This window comes from Acomys minous (genome assembly GCF_964271855.1).
Source record: "Acomys minous genome assembly, chromosome: 1".
Lineage (NCBI taxonomy): Eukaryota > Metazoa > Chordata > Mammalia > Rodentia > Muridae > Acomys > Acomys minous.
In genome coordinates this window covers 15,208,018-15,229,163 of record NC_140483.1, presented here as the reverse complement: position 1 = coordinate 15,229,163, position 21,146 = coordinate 15,208,018, and the positions used below count along the sequence as shown (strand labels likewise).

At 47.3% G+C, this 21,146-nt stretch overlaps 2 protein-coding genes across 5 annotated transcripts in view; both read right to left on the bottom strand.

Moving 5' to 3' along the window:
- The window catches only part of LOC311603061 (kinesin-like protein KIF28), a gene marked incomplete at its 3' end in the record, with an annotated part of 42,240 nt that extends 22,965 nt beyond the window's left edge, over nucleotides 1-19,275 (bottom strand). Inside the window, 8 exon segments of the mRNA XM_084791849.1 lie at nucleotides 1,776-1,887; nucleotides 3,925-4,079; nucleotides 5,658-5,818; nucleotides 5,821-5,881; nucleotides 7,589-7,624; nucleotides 8,831-9,034; nucleotides 12,337-12,528; nucleotides 18,443-19,275. Of these exon segments, the coding sequence (XP_084647975.1) occupies nucleotides 1,776-1,887; nucleotides 3,925-4,079; nucleotides 5,658-5,818; nucleotides 5,821-5,881; nucleotides 7,589-7,624; nucleotides 8,831-9,034; nucleotides 12,337-12,528; nucleotides 18,443-18,526 (1,005 nt within the window). The 5' untranslated portion in view covers nucleotides 18,527-19,275.
- A 150-nt stretch (nucleotides 19,276-19,425) lies between these two features.
- The window catches only part of AHCTF1 (AT-hook containing transcription factor 1), a 56,043-nt gene continuing 54,322 nt past the window's right edge, over nucleotides 19,426-21,146 (bottom strand). For all 4 annotated transcript variants that reach the window (XM_084791613.1, XM_084791614.1, XM_084791612.1 and 1 more), the window contains exons 35-36: nucleotides 20,560-20,636; nucleotides 19,426-19,869 (exon numbers count right to left, since the gene is read on the bottom strand). In XM_084791613.1, the coding sequence (XP_084647739.1) occupies nucleotides 19,674-19,869; nucleotides 20,560-20,636 (273 nt within the window). In that variant the 3' untranslated portion in view covers nucleotides 19,426-19,673. The remainder of the gene's footprint in view (nucleotides 19,870-20,559; nucleotides 20,637-21,146) is intronic.

The window sequence follows — 21,146 nt, the reverse complement described above, 5'->3', positions numbered from 1 at the left end:
GCAGACAGATCTTTGTGAGTTCGAGGCCAGCCTGGTCTACAAAGCGAGTTCAGGACAGCCAAGGCTAACACAGAGAGACTGTGTCTCAAAAAAACCAACAAAACAGAACAAAACAAAAAAACCCAGTTATGTTATGTAAACATGTTTTGTTGTTGTTGTTGTTTTTGGGTTTTGGAGACAGGGTTTCTCTGTGTAATAGCCCTGGCTGTCCTGGACTCTCTTTGTAGACCAGGCTGGCCTTGAACTCACCGAGATCCCCCTGCCTCTGCCTCCCAAGTGCTGGGATTAAAGGCATGTACCACCATGCCAGGCTACATGTTTTTGTTTTAATCCCAGGTGTGGGAAATGGGTTTGCTTCAGATTGTCCACAGCAGCTGACCCTTTGGCTTGTTTGTACTCTGGCAGGGGGGTGATTTAACTGGGGGTGGGGTGGGGCAGGGGACACTAGAGAGGATATAAAAAGCCCAGAGCCCTAAGAGAGGAGATGTGGCTGTTCCCCCTGCTGGTTCCTGCTGGTTCTGGTTTGTCAAGTGGTCGAGAGAAAAGAGAGAAGTTGGCAATATTCTGACCAAAGAAGATTGAACTGCCCCAAGGAAGGGCAGGAAGTAGTCTAAAAAGATTTCAATTCCCCCCGCCCCGCCCCGCCATAAGTTCCGCCCCCCTAACCTTCTTTCTCTCCTATCTGGTGTTGGGGTGCTGGAAAGGGTTGGGTTGGAGTCGGGTGGTAGATATTAGAACCCTAATAAACTAGATAAATACGCCTACCCTGAGCTCTAGAGTGAGACCGTACGGATCTGCACAGCTGTCCTCCTCTCACTGTCTCAGGTGAATTTACTCCTGTCAGATTGTTGAATTGTAATCTGCAGTCTGACATTCAGAAGGTATTTTGGGTGTAATGGTTTTGTTTCTTCTTTTCTGGTACTGGAAATAGAACCCAGAATCGTATACGTGGTAATGTTGTACCCGGGGCTACACCCCAGCTCAGAGGAGTGGGCTTTTTGGTTGTTTTTGTTTATTTGTTTGTTTTAACTTTTTTTTGGTTGGTTTTGTTTTTTTCCTTCGAGATAGGGTTTCACTGTGTAACAGCCCTGACTGTCCTGGAACCATTTTGTAGACCAGGCTGGCCTCGAGCTTACGGAGGTCAGCCTGCCTCTGCCTCCTGACTGCTAGGATTAAAGGCCTGTGCTACCTCTGAGATCCACAAATAACTGACACTCAGAAAGACTTTAAGATGGAATATTTAGACAGTAGTTTGGGATAAAAACCAAGGGTGCATTTTACTGTGAGTTTGGCGGGGGGGGGGGGGGGGGGGGAGGCAGCATTTACCCAGTTTTGTCCCAATCTGCAGCTGGAGAGTTTAGCATGTTGCAAACCACATAGTTGCCTCTCAGTGATTGCACATCTGCCTGGCAACTAACCTCCCCAGAGAATGCTGGTAGTACTGTAATTAAATGTGTTCTTGTGGCTGGAGGAATCGCTCGATGGTAGAGCACGTCTCTGCTGCGTGCTGGGCTCTGCTTTCCTTCCCATCACAAAACAGACAAAACAAAAGCAATGTATGGTCCAGGTAGCAAACCCAAAAGCTGCTGCAAAGAGTAAGTAACGTATTTACTTTTGTGGAAGCCTTGTCACACACAGAAGTGGACAGGCTTTGGGGGCTGTGACATGATGTGGAGAGCGGAGCCAAGCGATAAGCCCTGTGTGTGTTGAGAGCGATTTCAGCCGTAGCACCCTAAGAGCCCAACCAATGTCACACGCTCTAAGAATGATCTTACCAGTGTGGTCCGGCTGTTCCCACCCAGAGCTGACTGGAGCAGTTTGGTCAGAACAGAATCCCTGTAGGGAACATGCAGCACTTTCTTTCCCATGGCTGAGTCAGCCAGGGCACTGCAGGAAGAAGAAAAGAGAATTAGTGGAGAGGATGAGAGAGAAACTGCCTCTCCAGGGGGAGACGGAGATGGCCCACACATCCCTGCTGGGGCCTTGTGGTGTTTGAAGGTCACCCCTGTGGATAAGGCGGTGTTCATCAGCCTCCAAGAGGCTGCGATGCTTTTGCTCAACTCAAACCATGAGCGGAGATAAACCCTCCTCTAAGTGGCTTCCCATCAGGCAGAAGTAACTAACAGGCCCTGGAAAGTGACAATAAAAACACAGAATAGCAGACCCTTGTGCAAGGGTGCCCAGGCAGGATAGGACATAAGCCGGAGACCTGTGGACACACCTCGTTTACGCAAAAGACCGGGACTAGAGAGATGGCACAGAGCACTGCTCGTGTGGGTGACTCCATTTGATGCCCACACCCACAATAAGTAGTTCAGAGACACCTGTAACACCAGCTCCGGGGGTTCTAACACTCTCTTCAGGCCTCCGTGGGCACCTATACTCACATGTGCAAACCCACACTCACGTACACAGGCATAGACATAATCTTTTTTTTAATTGTAAAACTCAAGACAATTAGGCAAAGATGAATCTGATGGTAAAGGTTGGCTTGTTTGGTGGTATGCCAACAGGGAGGGGTGTGTTTTAACAGTGTGTGTGTGTGTGTGTGTGTATGTGTGTGTGTGTGTGTACATATGTATATAACTTTATTGAATAGAACATTTAAGATGTATTACTTCAAAACTAAGAACAAAGCAAATATTTATGTTCTTCACTGTGATTGATATCAATTAAAGAGTTGGGTTTTTTGTTCTGTTTTGTTTTCAAGACAGGAGTCATTGCTCGCCTGCCTCTGCCTCCTGGGTGCTGTAATCAAAGGTGTGCAACACCACCACCACCACCAGCACCATCACCACCACCACCATCACCACCACTACCACCACCACCACCATCACCACCACCCAGCATTAAAGAGTTTTCTTAAGCTACTCTCAGAAGAAGTGTGCAGGTGTACATGGAGGCAGAACACTGTATAAGAATAATAAATAAATGAATCAAAAAAAAATTTTTTTAAAAGTTACTCTCAGAAGAAATTATAGCACCTTACTTCTTTACATGAAGCTTGGGAGGTGGAGACTAGGGACCTCCCCAGGGGACCTCCAGGGCACTCTGCCTAGCTGGACTAGCTGGACTAGCGAGCCCCGTCTTCATGGAAGAGCCCTGCCTCAGTAAATACACTGGAGAGTGTTGAAGACACCCCACATCCTGCACCTGCCCACACACATACAAAGATCTCCCTGAAAAAAGGAGGGGGGAGGAAAGCCAAGGAAGCAGGGCGCGGGGCAGAATTGTCAGGAGGATTGTCAAGAGGTGAGGATAGGAATAAAATCCTGCACCAACTAGTTCTTGGGTTGATCAGATGAATATTTGTTTTGCTAGTGTTATTTTATTAAGTATTAATTAGTTTTAAATATACAAGAGGGCTGGGCATGAATCAATGGTGCCAATGAATTATGGACTAATGGTTAGGATTAGTCTAATTTATATACCTTCGTAGGTGTTGGAGCTGGGGGTGGGATCCAAGTCTTGAACTCACTAAAAAACAGGAGCACCACCTTCCACTCTTTGGTGTGTCATGTGTTGGTTTGGATGAGAATTTCCCCCATGGCTCGTGTGTTTAAATGCTTGGTCCCCAGTCGGTGGAACTGTTTGGGAAGCACTAGGAGGTGTGGTCTTGTTGGAGGAGGCGTGTCCCTAGAGGTGGGCTTTGAGGTTTCAAAAGCCCACACCATTCCAGATAGCTCTTTCTGCCTCCTGCTTCCAGATCAAGATGTGAGCTCTCAGCTACTGCTCTGGCGCCATGCCTGCCTGCCTGCCTGCCTGCGGCCATGTTTCCTGCTGTGATGGTCATGGACTCACCCTCTGAAACTGTAAGTGCCCAATAAACTATTTCTTCTATAAGTTGCATTGGGGACATGGTGTCTCTTCAGAACAATAGAAGAGCAACCAAGACACGTGAGTATCTATAGGCTGGTCACATACCTGATGACATTTCCTAAGCTGGTCAGGCTTAAGTTGACCCTGGATCCTTCCCTCAGCCGGTCTCCTTCAGACCCTGACGATTTCTGCCTCTCACTTCCTGCCAAATCCACCATGTTGATGCTGGATTGTTTGGTGACAGCTGTGTCCAGGAAAACCTGTAGAGGCACACGGCAGGCTGTTCGCTTGATGCCCAGGAGACAAACTGGTCCATGAACTTCCTTGGCTCTTCAAGGTGTATCTCAGACTCCAAGACTGATAAAGCAATGACAGTTGGCACTGAAGGTGCTGTCCCTGTGTGTGGACAGGTGCTGCCTTCTCAGGTCTAAGTGTCCTGCTTGCCTCTCTCCAGTTCTGCAAAGCTCTTTTGCAGAGGCAAAGAGGATAGCAGCCATTGCTGAGGCACCTCAGTAAACCTTTAACACATAAAATGCTGTGAAATCTGCCACGCCATGAAATGGTCAGCTTTGTGGTCCCACAGCTGAATGAACGCACACACTTTGGAATTCTACAGGTGTTCCTGCTGGTTATTTGAAGTTGACTTAAAAAAAAAAGTTATAGCTTCCTCACTTAAAAAAAAAAAAAACAGGGTCTTCCTTTACTTATTTACCTCCATGCGATTTCTCCTCTTGCCTCTAGAATAAGAAGTTCAAAGAACAGAGAGAGCCACATATACAGTATATGAATTTTACTAAAATTCATCCTGTGAATGGTACCTAAAATGTACAAAATTCTCCCCCCCCCCTGTGTGTGAGTGTGTGTGTGTGTGTGTGTGTGTTTGAGTGTGTGTGAGTGTGTGTGTGTGTGTGTGTGTGTGTGTGTGTGAGCATGCACAGGTGCACATGCATGAGTAATGAGTATCCATGCAGAGGATAGAGGTTGATAGCAGATGTCTTCCTCAACTACTCCACACTTGATTTTGGAGGCAGAGTCTCTCACTGGATGGGAGTTCACTAATTTGGCCAGACTGCTTGGCCAACAGGCCCCTGCCATCCTCCCGTCTGCCCTCTGTCCCTGGTGTGAACGTGATGGTTTCCTCCGTTGCTGGCTCAGCACTGAGGAGATCAGGGTTGTGTAATCACAGCTGTCTGTGGCATCCACCCAGGATGCAGGAGCAACTGTATCTAGAGCAGCTTGGGGGATGCTGCTTAGAGACGTCCTGACAGCCACCAAGGAGAATGCGGAAGAGAAGCCCTCTCTGGCTTACTGACAGCTAAACATGGTTAGTGGATGTTACATGGATTTCCCAGGTCTAATCTTGGTCAATGTGAGTCTCAGAAGGGTGCTTTAGCGTCTGCCTATGCCCCTGGCTTGTAGCTGGTCCTCACCTAGTGACCATGGACCTGCTAATCCTAATTCTCTGTGTTAGACCACCGGGGATTATGACTCCTTTGCCAACTTAGACTCAAAATTCATTTCTCATACTGTAGAGTTTACTTGAGAAAAACCAGCCAACCATGTCCTGTGGGCATGCTGAGGATTGGCTCATCGTAAGACTGATCCACCATAAGTAATGGGCCTGCCCAATTGAGGGGTAGACAGAGAGAGCAAAGCCCTGACCTCTTCTGTGTTACCTTAGCCCACTAGGCTGCTCTGGAAGAATTACACAGTACCACCCCTGCTCTGCCAAGGGAGCCAGTGGCACAGGTGCGGATGCCCGCATGCAGCACAGGTACAGATGCCCACCAGCAGCACAGGTGTGGATGCAGGCCTGCAGCACAGGTGCAGATGCCCACCTGCTTGAACTGGATGGTGATGAGCATGTGGGATCGGCTGCTGTTGGCGTTCATGTTGGTCGAGGCTGTCATCCTGATTTTTGATCCCTGCTCCATTAGCTTCTCAATTTGTGCATAGTTCTCACACGGCACCCACTTCAGACCTTCCACAAAAAACCCAGCTGCTGATCTTCCCTGACTTTTAACCCTCCAGGAGCTTTGGTTCTAGACAGCAGATCTCTGATCTGTAAGAGGAAACGGGATAAGAAATGATACTGTTTAAGGAGGTGAGTTTCCTTTCTGTCCTTGTTGTATCACTGCCTGCTAAATTTTAAGTGCTCTGTAAATGTGTCTTAGGTAGTGGAATATAAATACTGAGTTTCTATAGGTATCAGACAACCTTATAATTGAGCTAAATAAGAAACAAGGAAATGTACAAGAAAGAAGAAGAGAAAGGCCAGGCAATGGTAGTGTAACACCTTTAGTCCCAACACGCAGGAGGATCTCTGTGAGTTCGAGGCCAGCCTGGTCTATAAAGTGAGTCCAGGATAGCCAAGGCTACACAGAGAAACCTTGTCTCGAAAAACTGAAAAAAAAAATCATGTTTCACACTTTTCTATGATTGGGGTGGGGAAAAGTAGTATTTTGCAACATGTGAGAGTGGTGTGGAAGTGAAGCTGAGCACCCATTAGCACCCTCAGGGGCACAGGGGCGAGGCCACTCAGGGGTGTGTATTATGGCTCACATGCTCTCCAAGCCTCAGTCAGCCCAGGCTGCAAAGCCTCAAGAAGTCTCCCTTTTGGTCCTCAACAACATCTCACCCACGACCATAAGGACTTCAGAATGCACAAAGGGGTGGCCTGGAGGTCAAGAGGTTTCTTCACCCACCAAGAAAGGACAGATGTCTAAGGACCTGTCTGGGAAAGCCGAGCGGGGTTGGGTGGGTGGGGGATAGGGTTGTGGGGGGGGGGGAGGAAATAGGGTGTGGGGGGTGCTGTGATGGTTTGAAAGAGAATGGCCTCCGTAGCCTCAGATAGCTGGCTCCCAGTTGGTGGAACCATTTGAGAAGGAATAGGAGGTGGGACCCTGGGCCCCGGTGCACTCTCTGCTCCCTGTTGGTGGTTCAGATGTGAGCTCTCATCTGCTGCTTCAGTGCCACGCCAGCCTGCCTCCTGCCATGCCTCCGGCCGCGCCTCCTGCCATGCCTCCGGCCGCGCCTCCTGCCATGCCTCCCGCCATGCCTCCCGCCGCGCCTCCCGCCATGCCTCCCGCCATGCCTCCTGCCATGCCTCCCGCCGCGCCTCCTGCCATGCCTCCCGCCATGCCTCCCGCCGCGCCTCCCGCCATGCCTCCTGCCGCGCCTCCTGCCATGCCTCCCGCCATGCCTCCTGCCGCGCCTCCTGCCATGCCTCCCGCCATGCCTCCTGCCGCGCCTCCTGCCATGCCTCCTGCCTCGCTTCCCGCCATGCCTCCCGCCATGCCTCCTGCCGCGCCTCCTGCCATGCCTCCTGCCTCGCTTCCCGCCATGCCTCCCGCCATGCCTCCTGCCGCGCCTCCTGCCATGCCTCCTGCCGCGCCTCCTGCCATGCCTCCTGCCGCGCCTCCCGCCATGCCTCCTGCCGCGCCTCCCGCCATGCTGCAGCAGCAGTGGACTCTCTCGCTCTCGAGCTATAAGCCTTCCTTCTGTAAGTCACCTTGGCCATGGTGTTTTATCACAGCAAGTAACTAAGCCAGCTGCTATGCGGCTAAAGCACAGAGTGTGATGAACAAGAAATTTGAGATGGTGCTGGAGAGGCAAGTGGGCTACATGCAATACAGGACGGGCGAGGGGACCAGAGCCCTTGGTGTTAGTCGCTCAGGTGTGTGTGTCACAGCACAGGCTCAGTGGTGAAGCCTGTGCTTTAGTGTGTGTAAGGACCCGGGTTTGATTCTGGGCTGGGGCAGGGTATTACCTGCTCATTGTAGATTTCCAGCATGCTAAACATGACCTGCAGAGAGAGCAGCGAGTCAATGTTGGCCTGAAGTCAAGGAGAGACGTAACGAAGACGCATGCCATCAACAGAGGAAAAGGCTGGCATTACTATGGGAGGCCTTGTTTCAAACTGCAGGGTTCTCAAGACATTTTATGACACTGGAAAGTCAATATACATTTTTAGGAGACACATAACGGGCAAGGGAGCTGCTCAGTGGCGGGGAGGGGTGCACTGGCTGCTTAAGCACGAGGGCCTGAGTCCTCCAGCACCCATAAAAAGTCAGGTGTGACCGTGCTCACCTGTAACCCTAGGACTCTGGGGGCACCAACAGGAGCAGCTCTGTGCTCACTGCTTGCTGGTCTATCTAAAGACCAGTGAAGTCCAGGTTCAGTGAGAGACCCTGTCTCAAGGGAACAAGCTGGATCGTGACGGAGGGCGCCCAGTGCCCTCCTCTGGCCCGCACACACTTGCACAGAAGCATGTGTACCTACCAGTACAGATACATATGTGTCATACACAGTTAAGACAAATAAAAACAGGCACGGAACAGAGATGGCGGGGCAGGCCTGTGATCCCAGAACTCAGGAGGCAGAAAGACAAATGAGTGGACTTGAGGGGAGGAGGCAGTTTCCCGCCATCAGCCTTGTAGTGCTGCTGTTGGAGGGGCTTAGGACCAGCTTTACGGAAATGACTGCTGTGACATATATGTCACCTCCTGACCCCAGGTGATCCTCACTAACAATCCACATCTTGTGGATTCAACCAACCATGGGTCAAAAGCAGTAAGGATGAAACAAAACTGTCTCTGCACCAAACATGCCTTTGTCGTCTTTGTGTTTTGCCTGGTCTCCTCTGCCATCTAGCACAAGCAGAGACAAGGACTGTGCCTACGGGTGTTTGCCGGCATCCCACTGCCATGTTCTGGAACTAGTCACACCAGTGACTGCCACCAGCATTCAATGAATCCAGAGTTTGCTCTGGAGTCTTCTATGCCAGGGACACTAACACCACCCTTGTGCTTGGGTGATGTCCAAGGTAGATCACGTGCTTATGACTGCATCAGGGTGGCTTCAAGTCCTATCACCATATATGACATATTATACAACTATGTACCTATTTTAGGACACACACACAAATCTGAAAATACAGGCTTTGGTGCCTTCCACTTGTGCAAAGTGAAAAGCTCTCTGAAGAAGGGATTTTAGACTGCTGAACGCATACCTGGGCTTCTAGCTTTTCCTCTTGCTTCTCGATAGCTTGGAAGAGCTCTTCACACACTCTTGGAATAATACCCTTGTCTGTGGCAAAGCCGGTCATGGAGTAGCTTTTCCCAGAGCCGGTCTGGCCATAGGCCAGGAGAGTAGCATTGTAGCCTCTCCAGGCACTGTCTAGAATTGTTCTTCCGATATCACGGAAGACATCACTCTAGAAAGGAAACCGTAGTTGTCACCAACCTTGGTGGCTCTTCAGAGCATTTCTTCAACACCCATGCCTTCATGCACACACGCAACCCAGCCCCCTGCACAGAACTACAGTTTGCATCTAGGGGGTTACCCAAAGGTCCATGCATCAAAGGTTTAGCCCCAGTTGGAAGTGTTGGGAGGCTGTGGAAACACCCCGGTCTCTCTCTGTGTCTTTTATTTTCTGCTATGAGATCTGTAGCTTCTTCCTCCCTGATCCCTCACTGCCCACTGTAATACATTATTTCATCATAGGCTGAAAAAGTAATGGGCTAGTGCCTACCCACTGAACAAAGTGACCCTTGACTCTTCAAAGTGGGTTAGCTCAGGTATTTTCTATACTATCACAAAGGTGCCTACTACACCTTAAAACACAAACCTGCTCCCTGTGCTCAGTGACCATTACAGAAGAAAGGCAAGATAGAGGGTAAGAGCCAGCCAGAGGTCAGGGGCCACTGAGCAAGAGCACAACAGTCCCCATTCCTGCACAGAGAGGGGAGGGGCCCACAAGCCACGCCCAGCCGAGGAGGGTCTGACACCAGATGAAGTCTGGGGTGGATCATCTTCTTTAAGGGTGTGACCCCTGGTAAGTGGAGAGGCTCCAGTCAATGGTCCCATCCTCCTGAATGGATAGACAATTAAGACTGGTCTGTGTGGGTCATGGAAGGAAAGAAAGGAAGAAAGGAAATCACTTGGGTGATTTGAGTGTGCATGGCCCCTATTAGATACTCAGGAAGGGACAAAAAACAAAGATGGGTGAGAGAGTGCATTGACGGTGGATCTGGGAGGAGTTTAGGGGAGAATATTGTAAAATACAATGTACACATGCATGGACTTCTAAAAGAAGTAATAAAAATATAAAGTACCTGTAAATTTGTATCTATGTGCATGGGTGTTTTGCCTACATCGATGTTTATATACCACGTGTGCCTGATGTCGTTGGAGACCAGAAGAGGACAGCAGATCCCCTAGAAGTGCAGTTACAGACAGCTGTGAACTGTCATGGGGTTGAATCAAGGTCCTGCGGAAGAACAGCCAGTGCTCTTAACCACTGAGCTACTCTTCCAATAACAACAAACTTTTAAACCAAGGCGTGGTGGTGGAGTGCTTTGGGGGACAGAAGGAGGAAAAAAAATGAAACATTTAAAAAGTGGAATCAAATGATGCTTGTGTCCACAACTGCTCAAAAGACGGGGTGTGATCTGGCTTCTTTTTTCACCAATCAGAACCAATGCAGTAATAGTTTTGTTTTAAATATGTATGTATGTATGTATGTATGTATGTATGTATGTATGTATGTATGTATGTATATAATGTTGTGTCTGCATGTACAATGGCACTCCAGAAGAGGGCACTAGATCTTATTATAGATGATTGTGAGCCACCATGTGGTTGGTGGGAATTGAACTCAGGACCTTTGGAAGAGCAGTCAGTGCTCTTAACCTCTAAGCCATCTCTCCAGCCCCTCATCAATAGTTCTTAAGGAATACAAGAGGGAGTATCATGGAGCCATTTGCCACAATATATACATTTATGGAATTTATATTACTTTAATTCAAAGAAAGACACAAACATGATTTACTAAGGGAAAATTTACAATAACCAATTTAATGCTATTTGTTTCTCATTGAAGGGAATAAAAAGCTGCACACCTTTAACACCAGCATCTGGGAGGCAGAGGCAGGAGAATCTCTGTGGCTTTGAGGCCAGCCTGGTCTATATGACAAGTTCTAGGCTAGCCAGGGCTACATAAAGAGACTCTGCATCAAAAACAAAAAACAAAAACAAGAGCCAGGCATGGTGTCAATCACCTTTAATCCCAGCACTCGGGAGGGAGAGACAGGTGGATGTCTGTGAGTTCAAGGCCAGCCTGGTCTACAAAGCGAGTCTTGGACATCAGGGCTGTTATACAAAGGAACCCTGTCTCGAAAAATCTGTAAAACAAGCAAACACAAAAGCCCTCTAAGGGTTGCTGATCTCTGGGTGATTGGAATTTGACTTAAACTTTTCATGAACATTTCATCTATACTTTTATTCAAAATTTACTTGAAGTTATCAGAAGCTTTTTAAAAGAGGTTTTTTATTTGTGTGTGTATGTCTCTCTCTGTCTCTGTCTCTCTGTATGTGTGTGTGTGTGTGTGTGTGTGTGTGTGTGTGTGCATGCTGGTGCCCTTGCAGGCCAGGGAGGGCACTGGATGCCCTGGAGCTGGAGTTACAGGTAATTGTGAGCCATTCAACACAGGTGCTGGGGTCCCAGCTCAGGTCTCCTGCAAGAGCAGCCAGTGCTGCTACCCACTGCGCGAGCCTCTCTCTGTCTAGCTCCTCTCACGGTCGCTTCTCAGATTCTTGGTAAACCTCAGGAGTGATCACCAAACTTTGTTGTCCTTTCTACTTGACGTGATCGGAAATTTAGAGATTTTTTTTTCCCCTTTGTTCTTAGTCAAAACATTTAAAATGACAATTTAGCATTCACATGTGCATTTGTGTGTGTGTGTGTGTGTGTGGAGGTGTGTGCGCTTCCTTCAGCCCACGTGTGGGAATTAAGAGGCGACTTGTGGGAGTTGGTTTTCTTTTTCCAGCATGTTGGTCCCAGGGTTGAATTCAGGTCATCGGGCGTGGTGGAGCTGCCGTCTCACCAGCCTCATTCTATAAATCCAAATTTTCAAATAATACAAAGTTGTGTTAAGTCCTGGGTAGAGAGTAGACTCACTTCAGTGGTGTAGTCCTCCACTGAGGCATAGTCTGCATGTTATCTGTGAGCTAAAAAACCTGGTACATCCTTGAGCTACGTGCCCAGTTTCTGCCCGCCTGCTCTCCATTCAATAAAGGGTTCCCTTGATTATGCTTCCTGGAGCTAGTCAGCTTTCCATTGTTCTAATGCCCAGGAGAATCAGTTTATAAAGAACATTGCTTTGGGGTCAGGGTTCCTCTCCCGTTCAATCAGCCCCAGTGTTCCGAGTCTGTGGTGACAGAATGTGTCATGGCTGCAGTGTATGGCAGAGACGTGTGGGAGAAACAGAGACAGGCATCCCCAGATCTCCTGCAAGGACATGCTAGCTCCTCCCACTGGGTCTCGCCTCTCAATGGCACCACAAGCTAAGGAGCAAGGCTCTGCCTTCATGTGGCTTCTGAAGCTTCAAGCTGCAGACCCTCATCCCCGGGCTGCAAGTGCTTTACCAAGCGAGCATCTCCCTGCTCTGCCACGGCGCAAGCCCAGGCATGTTTATCACATGCTAGAAAACATAACCTTATTTCTAACCAACTTACCTGGCCTGCGAATTTACTAGTTGGATCAGATGGAATAAGGACGCCATCTTCACCCTTTTGAAATCCATCATGAGACCAATATGCCAGGTCAAAGGTGAAGGTCTTCATATGCTCTCTGTTCTTAGGGTCTTGGATGGTGGTGCTTTGGGAATGCATGGAAATCACACACTGGCTTCCAGAGCTCTTCTCTCTCTATAGTCAGGTTATAAATTCAGTACATTGTCCTGTACATAGTACATTGTCCCGACCACTTGTGGTAGTTTAATTTATTTATTTAATTTATGTATTTATTATGTACACCTACAGGCCAGAAGAGGGCATCAGATCACATTATAGATGGTTGTGAGCCACCATGTGGTTGCTGGGACTTGAGCTCATGACCTCTGGAAGAGCAGGCAGTGCTCTGAACCGCTAAGCCATCTCTCCAGCCCACTTGTGGTAGTTTAAGAATGGCCCCCATAAGCTTATATTTGAATGTTTGTTTTCTAGTTGGTGAAGCTGTTTAGGAAGGATTAGAAGGTGTGGTCTTGTTGGAAGAGGTGTGCCACTAGGGGTGGAGTTTCAATAGAAGACAACACACAGTCACACACACACACACACACACACACACACACACACACACACACACACACACACACACACACACACACACACCCCGTATGGCACGAGTGTTTGATACAAGCCCACCCTCAGTGGCACACCTCCTCCAACAAGACCACACCCATTCCAGACTCAGTTTCTCTGCCTGTAACTTGCTGTTAAGATGTGAGCTCCCAGCTCCTGCTCCAGCGCTATGCCTGCCTGCCTGCTGCCATGAGGGCATGGACTCACCCTCTGAAACTGTAAGCAAGCCTCCAATAAAATACTTTTGAGTTAGCTTGGTCATGATGTCTCATCACAGTAATAGGACAGTGAGCCCCCTTCTCTGACCAGAGTTCTAGGATCTACCCTGGAACAGCTGCTGCTGGTTGGGCTTACTCTGTGAAAGCTCCAGTGGCACCTCTAAGCTGGTCCTCATATAGTGACACTGGATTTTTTTTCTGAAACAACTGGCAAGCCAACCAGAAAACTGAGGAACTGAGCGAGCAAACCCTCGATTAAGAGGCCACACAGGTCGGGTACATAATTCTGTATGGGAAGAGTGCCTTGTATGGGCAGATGCTGTTAGCTTCCTAAGGAGTATCGTAAGCCCTGTAGGTAGTGCTGGGTTTTGAGCAGCTCTTTGCTAAGGGCCACTTGCACCACTGTCAAGAGGGTGGGCAGTGTCTTGCCACTGCAGAAGGGTTGTTGCTGTGGGCTGGATAGCCACCAATGTCCAGATGGCTATGGGGACAAGAGCTAAAGATTAAGAGTCACAACCTGTATAATGCTAGGGAATGGAAGGCTGTGTTGCCGGGTAGTTGATCACACTGTGAACCCTGAGATTGTGATGTTTGCTGGAAAAAACTGTTTCTCGTTGTGGTCTGGCTCAGCCCTAGCACACACCTTTAGTCCAAGAGCTCTCTGCTTGAATATTGTTAAACCGGATTACATAAAGTCAATCATAGGCCAAGAGGCGGAGCAAGCAACCAGTTGGCAGAGTGAACATAGGTAAAAAACATACTAAGAGGAAGTCAGGAGGATGGATAGAGACACAAACAGGAAGTAGAAGGGAGGGACATTCAGTTTGAGGGTTTTTTAAGAGTACTGGGGAAGAGGCATTCGTTGTTTTAGGGCATCAGATGAAGAGGAAAGGAGGGCAGCTGGGTGCTTTCTCTGCCTCTCTGAGCTAGCAGGCTTTCACCCCAGCACCTACCTTCTGAGTCTTTATTGGCAAAATCGAATGTTTGAGATTTTGTTAAAAACAACAAGGCTGCGTTACCAAGGAGAGAATCCCAGCGTCCAGGTTTGCGCATCACTTCATCCCTGCAGTGGGACGTGTGATTGAAAACCTGGGAGTGGGGAAAGGAGGACCAAGACCCTCACTTACGCCTGATCCTTGCTTTTCTGGGACTATTAACAACGGTGTGGAACGGGCCAACAGAGACAGAAATCGGGACTGTTGAGCACTGCACTGAGGCAGGAGCCCTAGCCAGCTAGCAACATCTTTTAAACAAGTGTTCCTGAGCACCTTGCTTGCCTGGTTGGGGTTGCCCTGGGAGACAGGAGTGGCATTTCTGTGAAAAGAAATGGAGCCAAGAGAGGGGTAATATTATCCACCCTCGGGCCCGAGGAAGAGCATCTGGACTGCCTGCCAGACGCAAGGAACTCGGCTTACTGTGGAACTGATCTTTGTAGCGTGAGAGAGGCGTGGCCAAAGGAGAGGGCTGTGCCAGGGCTGGTAGGTAGCTCAGGGCAGGCACTGAGGAAGTCTCGGCTAGTCTATGGGAACTCTGTATGGATGGGAGGAGCCGCTTATGCCCAGGTGTTTCAAGGATCTGGGAAATGCATTTTTATTACATTTCATTATTAGTGTATGTTTTATATATAGTGTATATTGTGTATATGTGTGCTCATGGGGTGTGCTTACCATGGTGCTTGTGGCGATCAAGAGGATAACTTTTAGGAGTCATCTCTCTCCTATTATGGCCACCAGGGTTGTGCACAAACACTTTTTACTCACTCAGCCATCTCACTGGCCCAGAAAATCCATTTTTCTTTTTTAGATTTATTTACCTATTTTATTTATATGGGTGATCTGTCTGCACGTACATGTGCACACCAGAAGAGGGCATTATAGGTGGCTGTGAACTGCCATTAAGTGCTGGGAATTGAACTCAGGACTTCTAGAAGAGCAGCTAAACTAACTTACCAACTACTTCCTGAGAATGGAGACTCTCCCCCTCCCCCCGGCCCGCCCTGGTCCATGTGATGGTTTTGACTGAGAATGACCCCATAGTCCCACACATTTTAATACTCGGTCCCTAGTTGGTTGAGCTGCTTGGGATTAGCAGGTGTGTCGCTTGGGGTGGGCTTTAAAAAAAGCTCCATCATTTTGGCTGGCTTTCCTTTGTCTGCCTTGTGGTTGTTGGTCTCATGTGAGCTCTCAGCTCCTGCTCCAGCACCATGTCTGCCTACCCGGTACCATCGTCCTTGCCATGATGGTCATGGACTCCAACCCCCTAGAGTCCTGTGTCTCCAAATTAGAGGTTTCCTTTTGTAAGTTGCCTTGGCCAAGGTGTTCTGTCATGGTAACAGAAAAGTAACAGCCTAGTTTATGATGTGGACAAGGCTACTGCTGGCCTGGGAGGAACTGCCCACTTTGTCATAAAACCTGACAAGAGAAGCCGGGCGGTGGTGGCGCACACCTTTAATCCCAGCACTCGGGAGGCAGAGGCAGGCAGATCGCTGTTAGTTTGAAGTCTACAAAGTGAGTCCAGGACAGCCAAGGCTACACAGAGAAACCCTGTCTCAAAAAACAAACAAAACAAAACAAAACAAAAAACCTGACAAGAGAAAGGGACAGGCAAAAATGAGAGGAAAAAAAAAAAAGAGGACAGGTGGGTGGCATGAGGGCTAGATAGAAAGCAGGAGTGGTGTGGTCGGATTTGCTCCATTCTTGAACTCCAGGAAAAAGATAACCCAATGCCATCTTGCCATCCTAGCAAATGGAAAGTAGGCCCAAACCAGTTTCCACCTTTTCCCTGCCCCATATGGGGTGGGGTTTCTTGTGGGGCACAGGAATGGCTTCCCAATGGAATCTCAAATAAGAATGTTGTAAGAGATGGAGCCAGCATTTTGTCTCAGAATGAGCTTTAGAGGGTGGGCGACACAGTCCTCCCAAGGAACTCACTGGGCCTGTAAAGACAAGAGTCCACCGCTTGGTGGATGCCAGTGCTGAGGGTACCCATGTTGCCCATGGCAACTGCCCATGGCTTCCTAGGGCCATGCAAAGTAACTGGCAGAAACGGCGGTTAAGAACATCAAAGTAAAATGTTGCTGTGCCTGGGATTAGGCGAGCACCTCCATTCTGTGTTCCTATCCCTGATCCCTGAGAACATTTGGAGGTGAGGAAAGACCTGGGAAAGGGAGTGATTCACAGGCTGTAAAGGCAGTACTGAGGAGAAGGCAGTGACAGCTCCTCACCCCCACAGTACTCACCTTTCTCATGCCTGTGGCAAATTACTTGAGCAACGTAAGGGAGGAATTTATTTGAGCTGTTTCAGGCCAGCATACGGGTTAGGCGTGGTGGTGGGAATGGCTGGGGACTGGTGGCAGGAGCCTGTAGCAGTTTGTTCACAGCTTAGCAGATCAGGAAGCAACGGTGTGACTCTAAGAGTCAAGCTGAAGGTCTCAGTAGCTTTCATATACCAGTGAGGCTCCATGTCCTGAAACAGCACTACTAGCTGGGAGGGAAACATCCTAACATGCAAGCCTGGGGGCGGGGGTGGGGGGAGAACGGGGACCGTTTGATATTCAAAGTGTCTAATACATCCCTAGGAGGGACAGGGTAAATACAGGCAATGTAAGCTGTCAGTGAACCTGGTGAGACTGGAAAGGCTGTGAAATACAGGTTGATTTTGACCTGCTCGTGTTCCCTTCAACAGCCCGCCTTCATCAGAGAGACAGCCAGATGGGACTTGACAGACTTTAGGGAGCTTGAACCTCCCATCCTGTCTGTACTGGAGGAAACAGTACTTTCTTTTGGTCTTATGCAAGCCACTGACCGTAGGTGATAACATTTTGAGTGTCCCTTATAAGTGGATTCACAGAACTGAACATTCTAGGTCTTACCCAGACCAACTATCACAAAGCAGAGGCTGGGAACCTATTCACTTACTTGTTGGTATGACCTGGCTCTGCTATAGTGATACTATGCTAATCAGTGTCCTTCTAGAGGACACAGGCAGGTAAGAGCTGGGAGCATCACCAAGATTCAGGATTCTGGATAGGAGATAGTCTTAGAGGTGGCTGGTGGGCTTTTTTGTTGTTGTTGTTCCCAAGACAGGGTTTCTCTGTGTCCTTGGCTGTACTGGACTCACTTTGTAGACCAAGGTTGGCCTTGAACTCAGTGATCCGCCTGCCTCTGCCTCCTAAGTGGTGGGATTAAAGGCGTGCGCAGTATCATCATATGGGGTTATGGACAGTTGTTAGTCCCCATGTAGCTGCTAGGAATTGAACCTGGGTCCTCTCTTACAGCACAGCACTCTCTGGTTCCCCACTTGTTCGGATGTGTTTGAGTGGGAGTGGCTTAGGTCCCCTTCTTTGGATTCTTCTGACCTTTGTGGTGTGCCTGCATATGCTCAAGTAGGAAGGGACAGAACCAAAGGGAAGAGGTGGCCCTGAGCACATGAGATCTCAACAGCAATGTCTTGAGAAATTAACATCTAAGTGCAGCCTGACATGGTTTCATTATGTGACTGAGTCTCGTCTTGAGCTCCTACCTCAGCATTTTGTGTTGGGGATCACGACACAAGTGTCCACATGTGGCAAGACAGATAAGCTTTTAAGATAAACTCTTTTTGGGTATTCTTTAATAATTTCATGTAGCTTAGGCTGGCCTTGAATGCACAACATAGCCTAAAACAACTGAGCTTTGCCGGGCATGCTGGTGCACGCCTTTAATCCCAGCACTCAGGAGGCAGAGCCAGGCGAATCGCTGTGAGTTCAAGGCCAGCATGGTCTACAAAGGGAGTCCGGGACAGCCAGGGCTACACAGAGGAAACCCTGTCTCAAAAAAAAGATAACTGAGCTTCTAGTTATGCGCCTCTTCAGTGTTAGGATTCCACACACATCACTGCGCCTCATCTCATATAGCGTTGGTGAGCCACCCTAGGGATTCCTGCACGAGGCAAGCGCACTCTATCAATTGAGTTCTATCTCTGCGCTCCCATATGTATTAAAAACAGATACCACACATTTTTATGCACCAAACTGCACTGGTGTAAATAATTATTAACTTGACAGTAGTTATGGTCAGTTTTTTTTTTATTGTGCTACTTGTACCAAGGAATGAAATTAAATGTTTACTAAATTACTTAGATCTGTTAATCATTTGACAAATTCATTTAAATAAATTTAATATTTCATAAATGACAAGCAGCTTAAATACAAATTCAGTAACTATTATTAAAAAATTAATAAAATCAGGCAGTAATTGTCAACAAGGCAATGAGCATGGACTGACCTGGCTGAAAGGCCGCACCCGTACCGCCACTCTCACTCTGTCCGTGCTCAGCACAGGCATTTCCCCCACTTTCTCAATATCCATGGTGCTATTTGGTAGAAAAATAACATACAGAACACACGGCTGCACTTCACATGAAACACCCAAAGCTTAGCTGACAAGGCAGTCTGTTTCTAGGTATCAATTATTAAGGGCCCATTCATTACACACTATCAATTACCTGCCATCAATTATTTGACAACACTTATTTATTGATGAATTTCATAGCCTCCATCAAGTGCCATTACTTAATTGTGCACACGCATACTGCGGAAAAGGGTTTTTGTCTCTCCCTTCCCACATCTACTCACATTCTTCCATTCTCAATAGTCTGTGCTTGAGGTCCTGTGGTAATTGTCAGTTTTAAAACCTGAATGCTAAGAGGCTTCTGTGATTCAGTAGCAAGCTCTTCCACAGCACCGGCAGTCTATAATTTATCCAGACTCCTCTTCTCAACCCGAGGCACACACCAGGTGCACTGTTTATATTTCTTTCTCAAATCTTCCATGAGGTTGCAAAGAAGCAGTGAAACCGGTCAGTCTAACCTGGATAATTAGTCTCTCAATTGAGAGACAAGATAGTCTGAACGAGAAATGCCAGCATAGGTAACCAATGCATTACTGGAAAATTACTCATTTGAGGTAGATTACATAAAAAATTTTAAAACTACAAAAAGGCAAAATCACATGCCCACAATTCAAATGTAACAGAGTATCAGGCAGAGCCCAAGGAGTACATGTAATGATTAGAAATCTGAGTAACAGGATCAAAGTGCATAAATTATAAAACAACACTGTTAAAAATACTCAATAGTCAATCACCCTCATAAAACTGGTATCTAATATTGTAACTATAGAGAAAGAAAATGGACAAATGTCTAGTAGTATATAAAATCACAACTAAAACAGAGATTCCCCTCTCAAAAATCTAACAGACACACAACGTGTACTTTACAGTAGTTTATTAAACATCCCAATGATAAGCCATATTTACATACTATAATAAACGTATGAAGTATTATAAAATGCCTGGACTAGAAGAATTGCACTCCATATGGAGTTACTTATTTACTTGTTTACAAAATTGTACAATTTATATAAATTATTTCCTTCCAAATCAGGTGACTTTTAATAATCCACACAAATACTGATGACGTTACACACAAGTGCATGTTAAAATCTTGGGCTAAAAATTACAGCATTTTCCTGCGTAAAATTTGCTTTGGAAAGGAAGACAGCTTCTTTTTGCCCCTTCCAAGAGTTTTTCCTGCTACTTCTGTAGTCTTTCTTGGCTTGCTGATCTTTATTTCATCAACTGGGCTTGCCAAGGGAGAAATCAGCTTAATTTCTACAGGGGGAGGTGACCAAGAACTTTCTTTTCCGGTGTTTCTGAAAGAAAGATACACAAGTAGGAAAAGGCACAGTGCATCACCGTCAGGTGCTTCACCCTGCAGAGGTGAAGGTCAAGGGGTCGAGAAGAGCTATGGGCTAATCGCAGGCAGGGTGAAGGCTTCACTCTCCAGCCCCATCCTCACAATGCTCATATAGTTACTTAGCTATAGGTAAGTATGAAACATTGCTACTTCAAGGACGGCCAGAGTACCCTATGGTCAGTTCATGGGGCAAGAGCCAGCAGACACACAGAACTTATAAAACAGCAGCAATTGGTGAGTCTGTGCACCATTAACATATACAAAGACAATTTATATGTGAGCAGTGTCATTAGTCAACTATATCAACTGCTTGCTTACTACTTTGTCCTTTTATTAAATTTAGCCACGCCTAAGTACAGCATGAACAGAATACTGTAGAACAAAAATATCTCAAAGGGACTAATTTTACCACAGATACGGTAATAGATGCAATTCTTCATTAATGAAAAGGCAAACTACCTTCTCTCCCAACCACACCCAGTGGACAATAAACTCCTTTCAGGCCACATGTCTCCACTGCAAATGTTGGTCTCTACAATGACCAGGAGCCGTGCAAGGCATGTGTGAGAAGGCGCCTTTCTAGTAACCGCTCTCAACTGTAGAGAATGAATGGCGGGAGAGGCCACAGGGCAGGAGCGCTGCTCACCTGCTCGCTTTTGTCTTCATTGTCCTGCTTCTTTTTGGTTTTTGTTCTATGACTTCTAATGCTTTAGGGTCACTCTCCTATGGGTTAAAAACATAAATTGTTTAAGCAATTAAGACTTTTTTGTTTCTGACTTTCAAGACAGGGTTTTTCTGTTTCTTTTCCTTGTCTCTGTGAGGCCCTGGCTGTCCTGGAACTCGCAGATACTGTTTGCCTCTGCCTCCCAAGTGCTCAGATTAAAGGCATGTACCAATATTGCCCAGGCAACTTTGATGGCCACTTTAATAATTATTGTTGCTGTTGTTATTATTTTGAGATGGGTCTCACTATGCATGCCTGGCTGGCCTAGGACTCAACACACAGAACAAGCTGGAGTTGAACATGAGAGCCTCCTATCTGTCTTGAGCCCTGGGATTAAGAGTGAGCATCACACCTGGCAACCACTTTAGAAAATTGCTGTCATAAGCAATACACCATTAGAAACACACCATAGATCTGTCTTAATGATAGCAAACATGGCCTTTGGAACTTTTAATATAAATGTGAATTACCATTTTAAAAAATGTTATTATTTTTATTTATTGTATGAG